The sequence below is a fragment of the Balaenoptera physalus genome (genome assembly GCF_965194825.1).
Source record: "Balaenoptera physalus genome assembly, chromosome: 2".
In the NCBI taxonomy this organism is placed as follows: domain Eukaryota; kingdom Metazoa; phylum Chordata; class Mammalia; order Artiodactyla; family Balaenopteridae; genus Balaenoptera; species Balaenoptera physalus.
Window position 1 is genome coordinate 47950190 of NC_138883.1, and position 22751 is coordinate 47972940.

The window sequence follows — 22751 nt, forward strand, 5'->3', positions numbered from 1 at the left end:
AAACTTTACTTTTTTATAAAAGTTAGTGAAAACAATTTGATCACACAATTACTGTTCTCACTCTTTATAGTACAAAGGCTTTGATTCTTTGTATATTTACTAAATATGGTATATTGATTAGTTTAAGTGTTCCTATACTTATGCATATTTAAAATACATATTTTAGTGCTTATATACTTAATACCTATGTACTTTAAATACTAAGCATATGAATATACTTCTGAATTCTTAAAATATCTTAATATTTTAATACTTACATAATTTATAATTTTGCATTTTGAAGCTTTAATACTAAGTTATGAATAATTAAAAATAACTAATTTCTGGGCAATATTATCTTAGTTTTGACATGTCAAATTAAGAACTGAAGTGCATCACCAAATGTAAAATAGATAGCTAGTGGGAAGCAGCCACATAGCACAGGGAGATCAGCTCGGTGCTTTGTGACCACCTAGAGGGGTGGGATAGGGAGAGTGGGAAAGAGATGCAAGAGGGAGAAGATATGGGCATATATGTATATGTATAGCTGATTCACTTTGTTATAAAGCAGAAACTAACACACCATTGTAAAGCAGTTATACTCCAATAAAGATGTTAAAAAAAAAGAAAAGAACTGAAGTGCATCAAAATAGATTAAATGGTTTATGCACCTTTACATTTGCTGAAATAAATTACTTAAATTTTTTTCTGTGTTCTGAAAATGCAAAGTGAATAACTTATAGAGAAAAGTTATCTAAAATAGTTTCTAAGTGAAATTGTTTTTGGTTACAGAATTTCAACAAGTGTGAAAGAATTAGAAAACTTCAGGAACTTGTTACAAAATATTCATTAAAGAAAACAAGTTGAAATGTGCCTGTTTTTGGACAACGGAGGCCAAAGAATGGAATTTCGTTCAAAGGCATTAATAGCAATGACAGTCTTAAGCCAAACATTTTACATAAAGCTGCTTTTGTAAAAGGGAATTATATTGTTTTAAGTAAACAATTTTTAAAATTGTGTTAAGTCTATGTATAATATTATTGTGAGTAAAAGTAAAACTTTGATAATGTGGTACAACTTTTAAAGTTTAATATTAAGTAAAATCAGGATTATCAAATTCATATATGGTAACCCTAAGTAAATGATGTTTTAATAATTTTGTGTAGGAAGATGTAATATAAATAAAACTATGGCCAATGTGACAAGCATTTATAGGAAAATGCTAAGCAGGCTCATGATGACCCATTATTAACAGCCTAAAATTTTTCAACATTTAGGGTGACCAGATTTAGTAAATAAAAATACAGAATGCCTAGTTAAATTTTGAATTTCAGATAAACAACAAATAGTTTTTTAATACAAGTATGTTCCATGCAATATTTGGGACAAACTTACACCAAAAAATTATTCCTCCTTTAAAATTCAAATTTAACTGGGAGTCCTGTGTTTTATCTGGCAACCCTACAATACATTGGTATGAAACCAGTTTTAGAATTATATTGCTAGTTTGATTGATTGGCTTATTTTGGTGTGTAGAAAGATACAATGATAACTCAAAGGCATAGGGGATTTCTAAACAGTGTGAAAAGTTGAATAGATTTATATATTTATTCTCATAATACTTTCCCTAATTCTGAATAAAATTTTGGGGAAACTTTTTATTTTTATATAATTTCAAATTACAGAAATGTTTCCAGGATAGTACAAAGAACTCTTTTACCAGATTCCTTAATTGTTCATATTTGCTTTATCTCTTATGCTTTCTCTGTATACATACACACGTATACTATTTTTCCTCAATCATTTGAAAGTCAGTTACAGGCATTGTGCCCTTTGAACCATGAACACGTCAGTGTGAATAATTTTTTAATGATTTTTTTCAGGAAAAAAAGTCTGGAACTGTATAATACTATAAGCCTTAGAATCAGGAATCATTTTGAGTTCCGATCTAAAATTCTTTTTGAGTTTTGTTACCCTTTTAATGCTCGATCTGTATAGTCATAAGGCATATAATTTTTGGTTTTTGTATATGGTGTTCATTTCTTTTTTCTCCTGAAAACTAAACTGTAATTTTTAGTGGTTTTCATTAAGGAAAGACCTTCAGTGATAAAAATATATGAAGGGGTTTAGGAATTTATATCACATGGTAATTGTAGGGAAAAAAGAAACTGTATACCTCAAAGTCATGGGCCCTCTCTGTATGTCTTAGCAGGTATATCATGTTGAGATGTAACATTATTAATAAAGCAGGGTTTATTTATATAATGGCTTAGAAATGCCACTTTATACTACTGTATACTTTTTCTTCTCTATGTCCGTAAGGCCTGGTACAGTGTCAGACACATAGTAGGTGTCCAGTGAATATTCATTGAATGAATGTATGAAAATGTAGTCAGTATATTTAAATTAACAATCACAGAACTAAGTTTCACAATATATGTCCTATTTTCCTTTTCCCCCTCATTTGAATAGGGCAGGAGAAGAAAGATACTAACCTACTATTAAGTCATTATTCTTGGAGACTCAAAGGACTGTGAAGTGAGTGCCAAATATAAAAGTATAAGGACATTTGTAGTACTCTGAAAATATGGTAGATGGGTTTAAATGGTTATTTCGCCTGTATACCTCTCTAACTCTCATCTTATGCCCCTGCCCTTTTTTTTTTTTTCTTAAACAGCTAATCTTTTTGAAAGAATATTCCTATCTTCACTTTGTCACCCTCCACTTGCTCCTTAACTGAAATTTGGCTTTTGGCTCAGTCGTTCTTAACAATATTGTCCTTTGAAGTCTAAAATCCCAATTCTAAATCCATGGTTTCATTCACAAGCCAGTTCTTACTTGACCTTTTTTTCTGCATTAGACACTGTTGATAGCCCCTTCTTTAAAAAGCTTTTTTCCCCTGGGTTCCTTATATTTCACTCACTCCTGGGTGCCTCTTTCATTTATTCTTTAAAAGTTATTCCTCAGGCTTTCATTCCTGCTCTCTTCACCACCACCACTTCTCACTCTTGAGTCCTTCCAATTCAATGACCTCTAAATCCTTATCTTTACCCCAGACTTCTCAGTCCATCTGCCTTCTACACATCTTCATTTGGTCATCCCATAGACACCTGTGTGTGTCTTAAAAAGTCATTCTCCCCCAAACCTACTCTTATGCCTGTGTTTCTTCCTTTGGTTAATTTTAGAACCATCATCATTTAAATTCTCTAGGCTCACTTCTCTCCTCCACTTCTCCCCTGTCCAGCGGATGTCTAATCTCTAAGGATTTTATCTCCATGTTTGATATATCGCTGTCTTTCCATTTTCACTGCTCTTCCCTAAATATGAACCTTTCTCCTTGTCCCAAGCCTGTTTCCTTTCTCCTTTCTTTCGCCCCACAATGCTACCAAAGTGGGCTTTCTAGAAGCACTCTAACAACGTTACTCCTTGCTTAACACACCTCAGAGATTTCATGAGGCTTTAGGAGGAAGCCAAACCCCTTTCCTTGGTGTACAAGCTTCTCTGATATGGGTCTTTCTGCTCCCCCGACCCCATGTTCTGCTAAAAACACACAGTTCTTCAGATGCAGCATAGTCAGGCCTCCACACCTTGGTACCTGCTATTCTCTTTCTATCAAGTGCCCTAGCCGTCCTTCCCCGCCTGGAAAATGTCTGTGTATCCTTGCAGGCCCAGCATCAAGCAACACCTCTGTGAAACTGCCCTTGCTCCCTCCAAGGAGGGTCATCTAACTTCCTCTTCTGTGTCATCACTGTAATTACAACCTACCTCTATTGTGTCACTTATTGTACTGTATTGTTTTTGTTTTTTAAAGTCTCCTTTACTAGAATGTGAGCTCCTTAAGGGCAGGAAAAGGAACTTTATCCATTTCTGCATCTCCACAGCATAGTTTTTGGCATATGAACACGTAATAAATGTTTGTTGAATAAATTGCTTTTAAAGTGACAACTTCATTATGTTAATGGTCATACCTTCACTCCACATATTCTTTACAGTAAGAGTCAGTAGACGCCCAAGGATTTGTGGATTTTAGGAGGGGTCAATAAAACTCAAACTGTACTCAAAATTTTGTGTGGTTTTGGCAAGTTATGTAAGGGGCCTATTATGGGAAAATGGTAAGAATTCTTCTTTCAGGGGAAAACATCACTGAAGAATTTCTTGAATAATCAAAGAAGAGCTGCCCAGAATTTTGGGCTAGATAAATTTATACCTGTTTAAGAATCTAAGGGGGAGAGAGACCTTCAAGATGGCAGAGGAGTAAGACGTGGAGATCACCTTCCTCCCCACAAATACATCAGAAATACATCTACATGTGGAACAGCTCCTACAGAACACCTACTGAACGCTGGCAGAAGACCTCAGACCTCCCAAAAGGCAAGAAACTCCCCAAGTACCTGGGTAGGGCAAAAGAAAAAAGGAAAAACAGAGACAAAAGAATAGGGACGGGACCTGCACCTCTGGGAGGGAGCTGTGAAGGAGGCAAGGTTTCCACACACTAGGAAGCCCCTTCGCAGGCCGAGACGGCAGGTGGCGGAGGGGGGAAGCTTTGGAGCCACGGAGGAGAGCGCAGCCACAGGGGTGCGGAGGGCAAAGCGGAGAGATTCCCGCACAGAGGATAGGTGCCAACCAGCACTCACCAGCTTGAGAGGCTTGTCTGCTCACCTGCCGGGATGGGAGGGGGCTGGGAGCTGAGGCTCGGGCTTCAGAGGTCAGATTCCAGGGAGAGGACTGGGGTTGGCTGCATGAACACAGCCTGAAGGGGCGAGTGCACCACAGCTAGCCGGGAGGGAGTCCGGGAAAAGGTCTGGAGCTGCCGAAGAGACAAGAGACCATTGTTTCCGGGTGCGCAAGGAGAGTGGATTAAGAGCGCCACCTAAACAAGCTCCAGAGACGGGCGTGAGCTGCAGCTATAAGCGCGGACCCCAGAGACGGGCATGAAACGCTAAGGCTGCTGCTGCCGCCACCAAGAAGCCTGTGCGCAAGCACAGGTCACTCTCCACACCTCCACTCCCGGGAGCCTGTGCAGCCCGCCAATGCCAGGGTCCCGTGATCCAGGGACAACTTCCCCGGGAGAACGCATGGCACGCCTCAGGCTGGTGCAACATCATGTTGGCCTCTGCCGCCACAGGCTTGCCCAGCACTCCGTACTCCTCCCTCCCCCTGGCCTGAGTGAGCCAGAGCCCCCTAATCAGCTGCTACTTTAACCCCGTCCTGTCTGGGTGAAGAACAGACGCCCTCAGGCGACCTACATGCAGAGGCAGGGCCAAATCCAAAGCTGAACCCCCGGAGCTGTGCGAACAAAGAAGAGAAAGGGAAATCTCTCCCAGCAGCCTCAGGAGCAGCGGATTAAATCTCCAGTCAATTTATGTACCCTGCATCTGTGGAATACCTGAATAGACAACGAATCATCCCAAATTGAGGAGGTGGACTTTGGGAGCAACTGTAGACTTGGGGTTTGCTTTCTGCATCTAATTTGTTCCTGGTTTTATGTTTACCTTAGTATTTAGAGTTATTATCATTGGTAGATTTGTTTATTAATTTGGTTGTTCTCTTCCTCCTTTTTTTATTAATATATAGATATATATATATTTTTCCTTTTTCTCTTTTTGTGAGTCTGTATGTTTCTTTGTGTGATTTTGTCTGTATAGCTTTACTTTTACCATTTGTCCTAGGGTTCTGTCTGTCCTTTTTTTTTTTTTTTAGTATACTTTTTAGCGCTTGTTAGTATACTTTTTAGCACTTGTTTAGCAAGCTACAGTGCTGGACACCCTATGCCAAACAACTAGCAAGACAGGAACATAACCCCACCCATTAGCAGAGAGGCTGCCTAAAATCATAATAAGGTCACAGACACAGACATAATAAGGTCAACCACACCACTGGACGTGGTCCTGCCCACCAGAAAGACAAAATCCAGCCTCATCCACTGGAACACAGGCACTAGTCCCTTCCATCAGGAAGCCTACACAACCCACTGAACCAACCTTAGCCACTGGGGGCAGACACCAAAAACAACAGCAACTACGAACCTGCAGCCTGTGAAAAAGAGACCCCAAACACAGTAAGTTAAGCAAAATGAGAAGACAAAGAAACACACAGAAGATGAAGGAGCAAGGTAAAAACCCACCAGACCAAACAAATGAAGAGGAAACAGGCACTCTGCCTGAAAAAGAATTCAGAGCAATGATAGTAAAGATGATCCAAAATGTTGGAAATAGAATGGACAAAATACAAGAAACGTTTAACAAGGACCTAGAAGAACTAAAGAGCAAACAAACAGTGATGAACAACACAATAAATGAAATTAAAAATTCTCTAGAAGGGATCAATAGCAGAATAACTGAGGCAGAAGAACGGATAAGTGACCTGGACGATAAAATAGTGGAAATAACTACTGCAGAGCAGAATAAAGAAAAAAGAATGAAAAGAACTGAAGACAGTCTGAGAGACTTCTGGGACAACATTAAATGCACCAACATTTGAATTATAGGGGTCCCAGAAGAAGAAGAGAAAAAGAAAGGGACTGAGAAAATACTGAAGAGATTATAGTTGAAAACTTCCCTAATATGGCAAAAGGAAATAGTCAATCAAGTCCAGGAACACAGAGAGTCCCATACAGGATAAATCCAAGGAGAAACATGCCAAGACACATATTAATCAAGCTATCAAAAATTAAACACAAAGAAAAAACATTAAAAGCAGCAAGGGAAAAAACAACAAATAACATACAAGGGAATCCCCAGAAGGTTAACAGCTGATCTTCCAGAAGAAACTCTGCAAGCCAGAAGGGAGTGGCAGAACATATTTAAAGCGATGAAAGGGAAAAACCTACAACCAAGATTACTCTACCCAGCAAGGATCTCATTCACATTCGATGGAGAAATTAAAACCTTTACAGAGAAGCAAAAGCTAAGAGAATTCAGCGCCACCAAACCAGCTTTACAACAAATGCTAAAGGAACTTCTCTAAGTGGGAAACATAAGAGAAGAAAAGGACCTACAAAAACAAACCCAAAACAATTAAGAAAATGGTAATAGGAACATACATATCGATAATTACCTTAAGTGTAAATGGATTAAATGCTCCAACCAAAAGACATAGACTGGCTGAACGTATACAAAAACAAGACCCGTATGTATGCTATCTACAAGAGACCCACTTCAGACCTAGGGACACATACAGACTGAAACTGAGGGGATGGAAAAAGATACTCCATGCAAATGGAAGTCAAAAGAAAGCAGGAGTAGCAATTCTCATATAAGACAAAATGGACTTTAAAATAAAGATTATTAGAAGAAACAAAGAAGGACACTACATACTGATCAAGAGATCAATCCAAGAAGAAGATATAACAATTGTAAATATTTATGCACCCAACATAGGAGCACCTCAATACATAAGGCAAATGCTAACAGCCATAAAAGGGGAAATCGACAGTAACACAATCATAGTAGGGGACTTTAACACCCCACTTTCACGAATGGACATATCATCCAAAATGAAAATAAATAAGGAAACACAAGCTTTAAATGATACATTAAACAAGAGGGACTTAATTGATATTTATAGGACCTTCCATCCAAAAACAACAGAATACACTTTCTTCTCAAGTGCTCATGGAACATTCTCCAGGATAGATCATATCTTGGGTCACAAATCAAGCCTTGGTAAATTTAAGAAAATTGAAATCATATCAAGTATCTTTTCCGACCAAAACGCTATGAGACTAGATATCAATTACAGGAAAAAATCTGTAAAAAATATAAACACATGGAGGCTAAACAACACACTACTAAATAACCAAGGGATCACTGAAGAAATCAAAGAGGAAATCAAAAAATACCTAGAAACAAATGACAATGAAAACACGATGACCCAAAACCTATGGGATGCAGCAAAAGCTGTTCTAAGAGGGAAGTTTATGGCAATACAATCCTACCTCAAGAAACAAGAAACATCTCAAATAAACAACCTAACCTTACACCTAAAGCAATTAGAGAAAGAAGAACCAAAAAACCCCAAAGTTAGCAGAAGGAAAGAAATCATAAAGATCAGATCAGAAATAAATGAAAAAGAAATGAAGGAAACAATAGCAAAGCTCAATACAACTAAAAGTTGGTTCTTTGAGAAGATAAACAAAACTGATAAACCATTAGCCAGACTCATCAAGAAGAAAAGGGAGAAGACTCAAATCAATAGAATTAGAAATGAAAAAGGAGAAGTAACAACTGACACTGCAGAAATACAAAGGATTATGAGAGATTACTACAAGCAACTATATGCCAATAAAATGGACCACCTGGAAGAAATGGACAAATTCTTAGAAAATCACAACTTTCTGAGACTGAACCAGGAAGAAACAGAAAATATAAACAGACCAATCACAAGCCCTGAAATTGAGACTGTGATTAAAAATCTTCCAACAAACAAAAGCCCAGGACCAGATGGCTTCACAGGTGAATTCTATCAAACATTTAGAGAAGAGCTAACACCTATCCTTCTCAAACTCTTCCAAAATATAGCAGAGGGAGGAACACTCCCCAACTCATTCTATGAGGCCACCATCACCCTGATACCAAAACCAGACAAAGATGTTACAAAAAAGAAAACTACAGACCAATATCACTGCCGAAAATAGATGCAAAAATCCTCAACAAAATACTAGCAAACAGAATCCAGCAGCACATTAAAAGGATCATACACCATGATCAAGTGGGGTTTATCCCAGGAATGCAAGGATTCTTCAATATACGCAAATCAATCAATGTGATAAACCATATTAACAAATTGAAGGAGAAAAACCATATGATCATCTCAATAGATGCAGAAAAAGCTTTTGACAAAATTCAACACCCATGTATGATAAAAACCCTCTAGAAAGTAGGGATAGAGGGAACTTACCTCAACATAATAAAGGCCATATATATGAAAAACCCACAGCCAACATCTTTCTCAAGGGTGAAAAACTGAAACCATTTACAGTAAGATCAGGAACAAGACAAGGTTGTCCACTCTCACCACTATTATTCAACATAGTGTTGGAATTTTTAGCCACAGCAATCAGAGAAGAAAAAGAAATAAAAGGAATCCAAATCAGAAAAGAAGAGGTAAAGCTGTCACTGTTGGCAGATAACATGATACTATACATAGAGAATCCTAAAGATGCTACCAGAAAACTACTAGAGCTAATCAACGAATTGGTAAAGTAGCAGGATACAAAATTAATGCACAGAAATCTCTGGCATTCCTATACACTAATGATGAAAAATATGAAAGGGAAATTAAGGAAACACTCCCATTTACCACTGCAACAAAAAGAATAAAATATCTAGGAATAAACCTACCTAAGGAGACAAAAGACCTGTAGGCAGAAAACTATAAGACACTGATGAAAGAAGTTAAAGATGATACAAACAGATGGAGAGATATACCATGTTCTTGGATTGTAAGATATTGTGAAAATGACTATACTACTCAAAGCAATCTACAGATTCAATGCAATCCCTATCAAACACCACTGGCATTTTTCACAGAACTAGAACAAAAAATTTCACAATTTGTATGGAAACACAAAAGACCCCGAATAGCCAAAGCAATCTTGAGAAAGAAAAACGGAGCTGGAGGAATCAGGTTCCCAGACTTCAGACTATACTACAAAGCTACAGGAATCAAGACAGTATGGTACTGGCACAAAAATAGAAAGATAGATCAATGGAACAGGATAGAAAGCCCAGAGATAAACCCATGCACATATGGTCTCCTTATCTTTGATAAAAGAGGCAAGAATATACAATGGAGAAAAGACAGCCTCTTCAATAAGTGGTGCTGGGAAAACTGGACAGCTACATGTGAAAGAATGAAATTAGAATACTCCCTAACACCATACACAAAAATAAACTCAAAATGGATTAAAGACCTAAATGTAAGGCCAGACACTATAAAACTCTTAGAGGAAAACATAGGCAGAACACTCTATGACATAAATCACAGCAAGAGCCTTTTTGACCCACCTCACCTCCTAGAGAAACGGAAATAAAAACAAAAATAAACAAATGGGACCAAATGAAACTTAAAAGCTTTTGCACAGCAAAGGAAACCATAAACAAGACGAAAAGACAACCCTCAGAATGGGAGAAAATATTTGCAAATGAAGGAACTGACAAAGGATTAACCCCCAAAATTTACAAGCAGCTCATGCAACTCAATATCAGAAAAAGAACCAATCCAATCCAAAAATGGGCAGAAGACCTAAATAGACATTTCTCCAAAGAAGATATACATATTGCCAACAAACACATGAAAGAATGCTCAACATCACTAATCATTAGAGAAATGAAAATCAAAACTACAATGAGGTATCACCCCACACCAGTCAGAATGGCCATCATCAAAAAATCTACAAACAATAAATGTTGGAGAGGGTGTGGAGAAAAGGGGACCCTCTTGCACTGTTGGTGGGAATGTAAATTGATAGAGCCACTATGGAGAACAATATGGAGGTTCCTTAAAAAGCTAAAAAGAGAACTACCATACGACCCAGCAATCCCACTACTGGGCATATACCCTGAGAAAACCATAATTCAAAGAGTCATGTACCACAATGTTCATTGCAGCTCTATTTACAATAGCCAGGATATGGAAGTGAACTAAGTGTTCATTGACGGGTGAATGGATAAAGAAGATGTGGCACATATATATAATGAAATATTACTCAGCCATAAAAAGAAAGGAAATTGAGTTATTTGTGAAATTGAGTTATTTGTAGTGAGGTGGATGGACCTAGAGTCTGTCATACAGAGTGAAATAAGTTGAAAGAGAAAAACAAATACCGTATGCTAACACATATATATGGAATCTAAAAAAAACAAACAAAAAAAATGGTGATGAAGAACCTAGAGGCAGGACAGGAACAAAGACGCAGACGTAGAGAATGGACTTGAGGACACGGGGAGGGGTAAGGGTAAGCTGGGACGAAGTGAGAGAGTGGCATGGACTTATATATACTACAAAATGTAAAATAGCTAGCTAGTGGGAAGCAGCCGCATAGCACAGGGAGATCAGCGGGGTGCTTTGTGATCACCTAGGGGGGTGGGATAGGGAGGGTGGGAGGGAGATGCAAGAGGGAGGAGATATGCGGATATATGTATATATATAGCTGATTCACTTTGTTGTAAAACAGAAACTAACACACCATTGTGAAGCAATTATACTACAATAAATATGTTAAAAAAAAAAGAATCTAAGGGGAAGGTGAGAGGTGTTGTAAGTTATTTCATGCAAGAATTTTTCTTAGCTTAATGTGTGAATAAACATGTACTATCTAATGGCGTATTGGTATTTTAAATTATGGCATTTCATATCAAATTCGTGTATAATACTGATTAGTGTATACCACCTGTAGATGTGAAGTACATACAGTTATCCACTTAATGATAGTTCAGCTTAAGATTTTTCAACTTTACAATGGTGCAAAGCAACACACATTCAGCAGAAACTGTACTTCCACTTTTGAATTTTGTTTCTCCCAGGCTAGCCGTAGGCAGTATTACCCTCTCTCGCCACCTGGGGCAGCGGCAGTACTGCAGCCCTCAGGCAGCCATGCGATCAGAAGGGTAAACAAACCACACACAACCATTCTGGACCCATAGGACCATTTTGTTTTTTACTTTCAGTACATATTCAATAAATTATGCAAGATATTCAACACTCTTATAAAATAGGCTTTGTGTTAGATGGTTTTGCCCCACTGTAGTTTAATGTAAGTGTTCTGAGCATGTTTAAGGTAGCCTAGGTTAAGCTGTGATGTTCAGTAGGCCAGGTGTATTAGATGCATTTTCACTTACGATAAGCCAAGGAAGATCTGTAATTATAAGCTCACTAAAAGCAAACGGTCATTTGTAACTCCAGGTATTTTTCTCTTTTCTATGGTAGCACTAGGCTTCTTATCCTTACATGATAGAAACTCAATCGGTGTAGTCTGTTAAGAGAGATTAAGAAAACCAGACCTCCAGGTAAAAGCACAAACACTTTTATTTTTAACAGTAGTGTTTTGTTACAATTTAGTGAAACAACAAATAAATACATTCATTGGCCACAGCTATACTTTTACAACCAGTTTGAAACTGATTATATAGCTGAGAAACACCATTAAACAATAAAAAAGGCAGCTATGCATAAAAAAGCCACTTTAGCTATAAATTACATTTTTCATAAAACTACTACCAGCTATAATGAGTGGCAAGAGTTTCAAAATTAATGACCACCCAAATGAAACGATAAAAACAAGTACTGCTAACCACTGTAAAATTACACACTTAAGCAATGAAATTCTCTGTTCTAATTAATGAACCAAAAAGAAGGTTTGAAATTGTCATCATGTGCTTCAGTGCAGGATGAACAGGGAATCGATAGCCCTTTGATTTTAAAACAACTCCTTCTTTCGAGACCAGACTTAAAGTGCTCCTAGTGCTTTGGAATTTTTAAGCAAAAACTGGGCCAGAAGTTTATCTTTTTTGTCTTTGGTGATATATTGTGGGAGATGTGTATAAGGAGACAAATGCAAGAATTCAGGTACCCTGGTCAGGGGTAAGAAATTTACAAATCTCAGATTTGGAAGAATCAACGAATGCAGCTGAAAGAACGAAGTTATTTTATCTGAAATATTTTTAAAAAGTAACCTTTGCTTATCTGGTCAAATAGGAGCATTATCTAGGGAAGTCTAGGGAAGCTTTACTAGAAAAAATTTACTTTATCACTTTGAACCCCGAGGACTAACAAAGGCAACACAGATCTTCTCAGATAGTTCTAGATAATTAGATATCTAACATTATTAGGAAAATAAATAGTTGGCATTCTGAAAAGAAACCCAATAACTGAAGTCGCAATCAAAATATACTCAGGTAAGTGCATGTTATGTTGTTCTGTTACTACCAAGGTTAACTTTTATACTATAAAATTTTAAATAATTTGGTTGCATTGAGAGAATTTATTATAAATAAACCCAAAGTAACATTTATAAGTTTATGCTTTTGACTGAATTCAGAATCATTTTGTATGATAAAAAGGTGAAATTTCTTTGGCTGTGTACCAGCCTTCCAAAAGATCAAAAGCATTATAAATTTCATTTTTTTCTTGGGGTTTCACTTATTGTTATACTTTTATGAAGTTACTGAATCAATTAATCAAAAAGTTGAAAGGTATTTTATGTAACAGTAGAAATAAAACATAACTTTCTAATCAAAGTAAAGACAGAAAAGGATAGTTGTATTAGTTCCAGTTCTGAATAAATAGATCAGCAAACATTTGTATATATAGTTAGTCGTCTTTAAGCATGTTGTGACAGCTTCCCAGTGTGCCCGTTACCTTGGCATCTTGAGGTATTCAGCATCTACTTCTTTCCACATAGACACTGGTAGAAAGTGCATTTTAAAATTCTCTATTATCTTAGCCTACCATGTATTATTTTTTAGATCTAAGATAGGACGTTCAAGACAGTTTTAATGTAATTCTAAAAGTATTCCAATATTGTGAACCACTGGTTTTATACTTACCTAGTTAGTACATTTACATAAGTTGTTCATTTAGTCTACTGCTGGAATTAATTTGAATTAAATTTAATTTGGCTTTACCCATATACAAGATATAAAAATGTGAAAACTAAAGGAGGAATTACGTGTCTTACAAAGTATTGCACTTGAGTTCACTGCAATAACGTATCATGATTTAATTTACCTGAGGATAATCCTGATTCAATAGGAATAAGTAAGACTACCTATATTTTGTTTCAGCTAAATTGAATGCCTTTGAAAGTGTATTCATGTTTTAACTCAGAGTTATACATTTTATGAATAGTTCTTAAATGCATCTGTAAACTTGTTTAGTCCCAAGAAGTTTCTACCGAAATCTCCCTATGCAAAAATTACTATTGCTTTCTTGAAGAATCATGCTTAAACTACTACATATATCTTAATCATACAAAATAATCACTTGACCAAGTCTACTCAAAGTAGCCACATAATTTTGACTGGTATACTTTCCTCTTGAAGAAATGACTGTGGCTTTCCAAAGAACACTGCTGGTCCTCACTGTAAAGGATTACTACCGTCATTTGTTTAAAATGATTATTTGAATAATTTCAGTTGGTACTGTACAATCATGCTTAAAAGAACTATCTTCAATGATTACATACTTTTTAGGAGATCTTTTAAAAGAATGGTACGTTTGTATGCCTTCATTCTGTGCACTGTTCACACTATAAATTTTATTGGGTAAGAATTCCACATGGAGTACACTGCTGAATATACAGGCTTTGATTTTTGTAGGGAAATTGCCTCCTAATTTGGTGTACAACATAATATCCCAATGTGAACACTGGGTATGACTTTGGGGACTGCAGTGTACTCTTTCAGGACAAAGGTAAAAGTGCAAATATGCAACTATGCATTTGATGTTCCAAAGTCAGGATGTTTGGAGGCCATCAAGTGCCTTAAGGTCTAATCCCTCTTTTCTCCCACTCCAAACTTTCCACTGCACTTCATTTTACCAGGACGAGGTCAAAAGTAACAGCCGTGTCCCCCACTGGACACGGCCACATTTCCAGGCTTTGTTTTCGGTTGCAACAGATAATGGAATGTTTATGTAGATGTAATTTAAACACACTGGATATACACATTCATGGAAAACGATTGAAGAATCACGACTTGGTAACGCCGTCAGTTTTGTGGTGTTACATATAAGCTATGGTGATTGTTCATATCTAAATTACTACAAGTAAAGAGCAAAGGAGCAGTATCTGTCATAGGTCCATTCAGGTGGGGAGAGACTGTGTAACTGTTGCTGCCACACCCAGTCATGGTGCCATACCAGCCCAAACCTTGTGAATTTGATAAACTGCAACAAAAAAGGGCAAAAAAGCCAAAGGACTGTGATCAGGATGTAATAAGTCATGTTGGCATTTTTAGTTTTCAATGAATTTTATAATACAGTTAGTATCGAATATATTGAAATATGTTCTTTGCCAAATAACATAATGGCTCTCTACAAAATTCAATGACTTTTATCTAATATCCTTGATTCTATATCACATATTAGAAAATAATGAATTAATACCACTCAAAACTAGTAGAACTTGATTATCAGATAATAATAATAACAATATAGTGCTTATTATGTAGTTGGTTCTATTCTAAGACATGTTTGTGTGTGTGTATATATATGTATATGTGTATATACATACATATGTACAGTATGTTTACACACACGTACACTCATTTAATCTTTACAACAACCCTATCAGATAGGTTCTATTACCATCCCTATCTTACAGATGAAAACAGACTAAAAAAACTGAGGTTAAGTAACTTGTCCAGATGAAGTGAGGATTATAGAAAATGCTACATCAAACTCAAAGCATTACGTAGGTGTGCATTAAGGCTTTCTCTTTGCACTGACACATAGCTAATGGTATGGACTTGCAAAGATTTTGGAACAAGTAGGGCACACGAAGATTTTCTATGGCACCTAAGCTTTGCAAGAGTTTTACCTAGGGTTTCTCTGTGGATTTTGAACAGCAGACTAGATATGGAAACATATAAAATCACTATAATAGTATTTCTTCCCTGCTCACCAACCCCCATCAGCTCTGAACTAACAAGGAATCCTGCAATAAAATGGTACCATTTTTACCCCCAAAGGCATTTCTCAAATAAAGGTAATATATGGGCTTAGAATCAGATGATAATTCTTTATAGTACAGGTCCCATCATGGGTTTAACATCTACTGTTCTAAGCTCCAATGTTAAATGATCTTATTTATTGACATATATCAGCAAATCACCCTTTTCATATTTGGGTTAAAGCTTAGATTTGTTTTTTTGAATCTATGTCAGTACTAATTCAGTACATCTACCTTCCTTCTCTGGAACTTCCCAGTCTTGGCAAGTCATCATCACTATCATATCGTCTTGGATTGTCAAAGAAGTATGCTCTGGAACTGTAACTGTGACTATTTATCATGCCAGCAGGTGCCTGTGAACAAAGTATTAGATAGCATATGAAGATCCACTTTTCAACTAAGAAAGGAGGCCGGGATCTATAATGCTTTTTAGTCTTTGCCAAAAATAGAAAATCAATATAAGTGTTCCATTATTTTTTAAAATAAGGAGAACAGACATTAGGTAATATTATGACATCATACCAAGTTCTGGTTTAATCTCTGTGCCCGGAAAAACAGTACCACCGACCATGCTGGCACATGTTCCCACAGAAAGAGGACCATTCCAAATACTATATACTCTTCTCCACTTATGTCTTTTACATGAGCCTGTAAATAGAATATGGCAGAGCAATTTTAAAATCTGTTTTATGTGTAAGAAATCACCCTCCACAATCAACTTGCTTCAGGTAGGGTAAGTTAAAACATCAACTTACAAGCACATAAAACTCTAAATTAATTTTCTATATTTTATGGTTTCTCATGTAATGATATTTATCCTTTAAAGGTCATAAAAATGCTTTGTTATTAAGTAGAATAAAGAGGTACTAACTTTTTCAATGCATCAATTTATGAAAATATTTTAAATACATGGGTAATGGGGTAGACGGTTTAGGCCCCATAGTCTAAGGAGAATTATAAAAGAGACTACTGGTTCCAGCTGCTCTAAAGGCAAAATAATTACACTTACCCTGAGTTATACCTGTAGAGAAATGTAACATGCAAGTCGCTCAGCTCTGTTGCTACTTAAAAACATGCTTTTGGGCTTAAACTCCATGTTGGATTTGTTTCTATTCTAATAGATGTGGGAAGAGAGAAATGGGAAAAGGAGTGAAGGGAATCTGCTACATGGAACCACACGTGAAAATTCCTTCTTAGAAAGATAACTGAAATTCAGATAAAATAGTATCCCACAATGCCTTAAATTCAGTACAAAGTTAAATTAATATAAATAAAGATATGACATGTACCCATGTCAAAATGTACTTCTAGGAAAAGGATGGTGAATGCTGGGAAGTCAAATATGCATAGCTAGGGCACCAGGAATCACTACAGAAAACACCTGGACACCCAAGGAACTACGAATGCTCTCCCATTATCAAGACTGATAATGCCACATTTTCATAAAAGTCATACATCTAAAACTGAACCAAATATTTAGGTTATATGTAGCTCTTGGGTAAGAGAGAATTAATTTCATCCTAACAAATTAAAGACATAACCATATTCACTAGCTAATGACAGGCAACCAATTTATCTAGAGATATTTAAACACTATCCTTTAAAAACTAGTAAAATAGGTTTATGACCAATAGATTTAAGGCACTGTTAGTATTATTAACAAAAAGAAAAGAAAATACTACTTTGGGAGAAGTTCTCTCTGAAGAATGATTTCAAGTGCCACATATAAATGAGGATTTTTAAACAGAGAACTTTTAAGTATGATTACTGATAGTAGCTAGAGATTCCATACAAGTGTTTGCAAGTCAAACACTTAAAACGTTCTCCTAGTCAGGCTAACTTCATTATCATACACTTAGATTGGCAATACATGCTAGGTACTTACCTTATCTGAAAGATTATCCCAGCCATAATTAAATGGACTTTCTAATATATCCTGAGATATGGTGATCACCACCAAATTATAACATGCTCTTGAAGAGTAGAGAAGAATGACTACAGAGCCTACGACAACAGTCTGGCACAGAGACATACCCTAAAAGAAAAAAAAATTCATCATCATGAAACCCCGCACATTTGTCATGACAAGCCATTCATCCATATACAATATAGTCACCTCTTGCAATGCACTCCTAGAAACCACTGAGTGAGCACCAGTTGAAATAAACTCTTGATTATCTTGCTTTACAATTCTTATTTTTAGAACCACTTGTGTTTAAACTACCCTGTTAATACAAATAAGTTCTTTGCCAACTTGCCCAGTGGCAGCTGGAGGAAGATTTTGTTCTGCCAAGGTTACCTTAAGTAGTATAGGAATAAACAACTTGGCAAAAGATCTGAGCTTTAATTGATGTTAATCAGAGAGATAGTTTTGTCATAATGAGAAAAGAATGGGAAATAAAAGCATTAGTCCATTTGATACACTTAATTTCCAGTAAGATGAAAAATTAAAATAGAAATACAACTCCTGTGCTATTTGCTTTGTTCTATTAGATTCTGTTAGTTGATGTTATTCCTCTGTTGATGCTGTTATGTTGATAACAAAATGATGCAGGCACCCAAATGCACTTTCAAATCCAAAATATTTTATTACTAAGGCTTTCACCATTTCCCCAAATACTGTAAATTGAGGGAAATTTGTCCTTTGTTTTTTGTTCAGAACTTTATCAAGAATGGTCAACTATTTCAGAAAGGCATGAAACTGACAGCAATACTGCTTGTGGTATGTAAAGCACCAAAGCAACACACCTGTAACAGTGTGCATTTATAGCTGTCTCAGTCACAATTTCTATGTATAGATACAAGCATCTGACTACTACATCGCCCCAAATTTACATACTGAAATATTTATTAATTACTTTCCTTTTATTTCCTCTTTATATTACAGTTAGGGCAATTGCACTGAACATTTGAAGTTATGTGTGTAGGTATGTTAAACAATCTATTAATTTCAGGATAGAAATAGGTTATTAAAATGTTATTAGAAGGGGTCACTGGGTTTGGTAGGATTGAGAACCATTATTATAGCTGATTTCCTTACAAGAACAACACATTTTAGAGGTATATGAGAAGTAAGCAAACTAAAAGATGAAATATATCTTGAAAGATGTTGAGATAGCAAAAGACTACCTTCTCTGAGCTGACCTACCACCATAGCAAAAAGGATGTGTGAAAATAAATAAAATTCTAGCAAGATTAAATTTTTTAATCGAGGCTAAAATTTTCTACAATGTGCATTTTTATTTTTGTGAATCCCCCCAAAAATGTTGTTAATAAAAAGCTAATCTAAAAGCAATCCAGTTTCCATTTTAAAAGTACTATATTATTAAAGAAAAGTTAGGTAGCAAGGAAAGTTAGAATGCTGTAAGCATTACTGTCCTTAAATATAACCATAAGTAAATTTACAGTCACTGCTTTGAGAAATAAAGTGACTGCTAAAAATACATCTTATAATATGGAGATACTCTGCTTATACTTGTAAATACTATAAAAACTACAAAAGTATGAGAAAAGAGCAAAGAATAATATCAAAGCAATTAATAAAATTGCAGTCAAATTACATACATATAACAGAGAAAGAAGCCCACCGATTTAGAAAACAAAATAAGATCCTTCCCACAAAATACAGGATTATAAAACAAAAGATAAGGATTCAGCCACCTGGAAAGTGCTGTCGAAAAGTTAAAGAAAATCTTCCTAAACTGAAAAGTCATGACAAACAATTCCACTCAGGAGCAATCCTCAAGGAATGATTCTCCCTTCCTCCACCTCTGACATCTTCACACCACATTTTTAGAAATTCCACACTTGACATGTAAAGAAGAGTTAGACCTCACTCCAGCATGCATATCATTAACTAGAGTTCAGTATTTGTTTACAGGTATCTTTAGATGCAGATATGCAGAAACCTCAACTTACCATTCATTGAGTTTTGACAAACGTGTATACAAATAAAGAACATTACCATCACTCCCGAACGTTCCCTCACATCCCTTCCCCAACAGCCAACTCCCCAGCATAAATACTCTCCTGCTTTTGTCTTTTACCACAACTTAGTTCTGCCTACTCTAGAACTTCACATAAATGGAATCATAGGATATGAACTCCTTGTGTAGGTATCATTCACTTAGCATAATGTTTTGAGATTCATCCATGTTGTTGGATGTACCAGTAGTTAGGTATTTGTATTGCTGAGGTGGACAATTATGGTGACCAACTCCTGGTTTGCTCGTAAGTTTCCTATTTAAAAAAAAAAGTTTCCTAGTTTTAGACTGAAAGTCCTATGTCCCCCAAGACTTCTCAGTTCCGGGCAAACCAGGACAGTTAGTCACACTAATTCCACTGTATAATTACATGAATTTGTTTACATGAGAATTTGTTTATCCATTTTTTCTGTTGATGGACTGTTTCTGTGAACGTTCTTATTCAAATCTTTTTCTGGACATACGCTGCTTTCACTTCTTTTAGGTAAATACCTAACAGTGGAATTGCTGGGTCATACGGTAGGTATAAGTTCAGCTGTATAAGAAACTGCCAGATCTTTTTCCAAAATGGATGTACTTCCAACAAAGTATGAGAGTTCCAGTTGTTCCAATTCCTAGACAACATTTGGGGTTGTCAATCTTTTTCATTTTAGCCATGATGGTAGATGTTTTGGTTTTAATTTGCATTTCCCCGGATGACTAATGATATTGTGCTTATTGGTCATTTGTATATCTTCTTTGTGAAAAGTCTGTTCATATCTTTGACCATTTTTAAATTGGGTTGTCTTTTTGAAAATTATTGAGTTGTAGGCGGTCTCTATGTATGCTGGAAATGAGTTCCTTATCAGTTGTATGTATTGCAAATATTTTTTTGAAGTCTGTGGCTTGCCTTTGCATTTTGATGGGAAATTTTTGATTTTTTTGATGGGAAATTTTAAATTTTAATTAAGTCTAGTTTATGAATTTATTCTTTTTACTTTCAATGACCTGCCTAAGAGATCTTTGCCTATACCCAAATTGTAAAGATAGTCTCCTGTGTTTGGTTTTAAAAGCTTTAGAATTTTTTCAGTTATATTTAAGTTTGTGATCCATTTTGAATTTGTGTGTGTGTGTATAACATGAGATGGAGCTAAAGTTTCCTTTTATTTCATGTGGATAACCAGTTGTTCCAGCACTACTAGCTAAAAAGATTTCCTTTCCCTTTGAATTGCTTTAGCTTCTTTGTCAAAAATCAAAGACTATATAAGGGTGGATTGTTTCCAGGCTCTCTATTCTGTTTCATTGATCTGTTTTATGCCAGTAACACACTGTCTTAATTACCGTAGCTTTATACTAAGTTTCAAAGTCATGTAGTCTAAGTCCTCTTCTTTTTCAGAGTTACCTTCTGCACTGTTCAATATAATAGCCATTAGCCACATGTGAGTACTTACATATTTACATTTAAACTAAATTAAATTAAAAGATTGGTTTCTTTCAGACTAGCCCTCTTTCGAGTACTCAGCAGTCACATACTGAATAGTGCAGATATAGAATATTTTCATCATCGCAGAAAGTTCTGTTGGAAAGTGCTACTTTTTAAGTAATTTGGGTCCTTTGTATTTCCATATAAATTTTAGAATAAACTTGTCAATTTCTATTTTTAAAACCTCAAGGTAGTATTATGATTGGAATTGCATTGAATCTATAGATCATTTTGGGGAGAACTGCCATCTTAAAAATACTGCATCTTCCAATCCATGAACAATGGTCTTCATTGATTTATGTCTTTTTAATTTCTCTCAGCATTATTTTATAGTTTTTAGTATAAAGGTATTGCTTGTTTTTTGCAAAATTTACTCCTAAGTGTTCTGTTTTTTTATGCTATTAATGTTATAGAATTGCTTTTTGAATTTCATTTTCTAACTGATTGCTCCTGGTATATATGAAAATACAATGTAATTTTGTATTTTGACCTTGTATCCTGAGAATTTGCTAGTAGCTGTTTAGTAGATTCCTTAGGATGCTTTACATAAACAATCATGTTATCTGCAATTAGAGACAGTTTTACTTCTTAATTTCCAATTTTATACCTTCTTGTTTTTCCTGTTTTATTAGAATATTGAATAGAAATGGTGAGAGTGGACATCCTTGCTTTGTTCCCAACCTTAGGGGCAAAACATTCAATACTTTAAGTATGACACTGATTGAAGGTTTTTTATAGACCTCCTTTATCAGATTGAGGAACATTCCTTCTATTCCCTATTGGCTGAACATTTCATTGTTGTTATTTTTAAATCATAAATTTTATTCATGTTATTAAATTTTTAATAATCATGTTATTTTAAATCATGAATTTAAAATTCACGGTGTTGAATTTTGTCAAATGTTTTTTCTATATCTATTCAAATAATTATTTGGTTTTTCTCCTTTGTTCTCTCAATGTAGTGAATTACAGTGACTGATTTTCAAATGTTAAACCAATGTTGCATTCCTGGGATAAACTCTTTTTAGTCATGATGTATTATCCTTTTTTATATGTTGCTTAGATTCTGTATCTCTAAGTATAAGGGATACTAGTGTATAATTTTTATTTGTTTAATAATGTCTTTGTCAAGTTTTGGTATCAGAGTAATGCTGTTCTCATAAAACATGTTAGGAAGTGTTCCTTTCTCCTCTATTTTCAAAAGAGTTTGTTTACTATTGGTGTTATTTCTTCTTTAAATATTTGATAAAATTAACCAGTGAAACCATCTAGGTTTGGAGTTTTGAGGGAAATTTCTGATAACAAATTCAATGTCTTTAATAAATATGGGGCTATTTATATTTTGTATTTTATCTTTAATTAATTTTGTTATGTTGTATTTTTTTAAAAATTTGTCCATTTCATCTAAGTTGTCAAATTTATCCACAAGGAGTTGCTCATAATATTCCCTCATTTTTCTTTTAATGTCTATAAGATCTATTGTGATTGTCCCTCTTTTATTCATGGTATTGGCAGTTTGTATTTTCACTCTGCCTTTTTTGGTACATCAAATTTGTTGATCTATTAGAAAAATTAACTTTCGGCTTTAATTTCTCTATAGTTTGTTTCATTGATTTCTATTTTTACCTTTATTATTTCAGTCCTTCTACTTACTTTG

At 35.4% G+C, this 22751-nt stretch overlaps 2 protein-coding genes and 1 long non-coding RNA gene across 6 annotated transcripts in view; 1 reads left to right on the plus strand and 2 right to left on the minus strand.

The window, feature by feature from the left end:
• Nucleotides 1-3924, plus strand: part of ERO1A (endoplasmic reticulum oxidoreductase 1 alpha) — a 45844-nt gene extending 41920 nt beyond the window's left edge. For all 4 annotated transcript variants that reach the window (XM_082448405.1, XM_082448406.1, XM_082448407.1 and 1 more), the window contains one exon: nucleotides 772-3924. In XM_082448405.1, the coding sequence (XP_082304531.1) occupies nucleotides 772-832 (61 nt within the window). In that variant the 3' untranslated portion in view covers nucleotides 833-3924. The remainder of the gene's footprint in view (nucleotides 1-771) is intronic.
• Nucleotides 2574-22751, minus strand: part of LOC309654456 — a 354889-nt gene continuing 334711 nt past the window's right edge. Inside the window, exon 2 of the long non-coding RNA XR_014260263.1 lies at nucleotides 2574-11505. This is a non-coding gene — a long non-coding RNA (uncharacterized lncRNA). The remainder of the gene's footprint in view (nucleotides 11506-22751) is intronic.
• Nucleotides 2574-22751, minus strand: part of GPR137C (G protein-coupled receptor 137C) — a 64404-nt gene continuing 44226 nt past the window's right edge. The window contains exons 4-7 of the mRNA XM_082448410.1: nucleotides 17535-17684; nucleotides 16172-16297; nucleotides 15884-16002; nucleotides 2574-14865 (exon numbers count right to left, since the gene is read on the minus strand). Of these exons, the coding sequence (XP_082304536.1) occupies nucleotides 14688-14865; nucleotides 15884-16002; nucleotides 16172-16297; nucleotides 17535-17684 (573 nt within the window). The 3' untranslated portion in view covers nucleotides 2574-14687. The remainder of the gene's footprint in view (nucleotides 14866-15883; nucleotides 16003-16171; nucleotides 16298-17534; nucleotides 17685-22751) is intronic.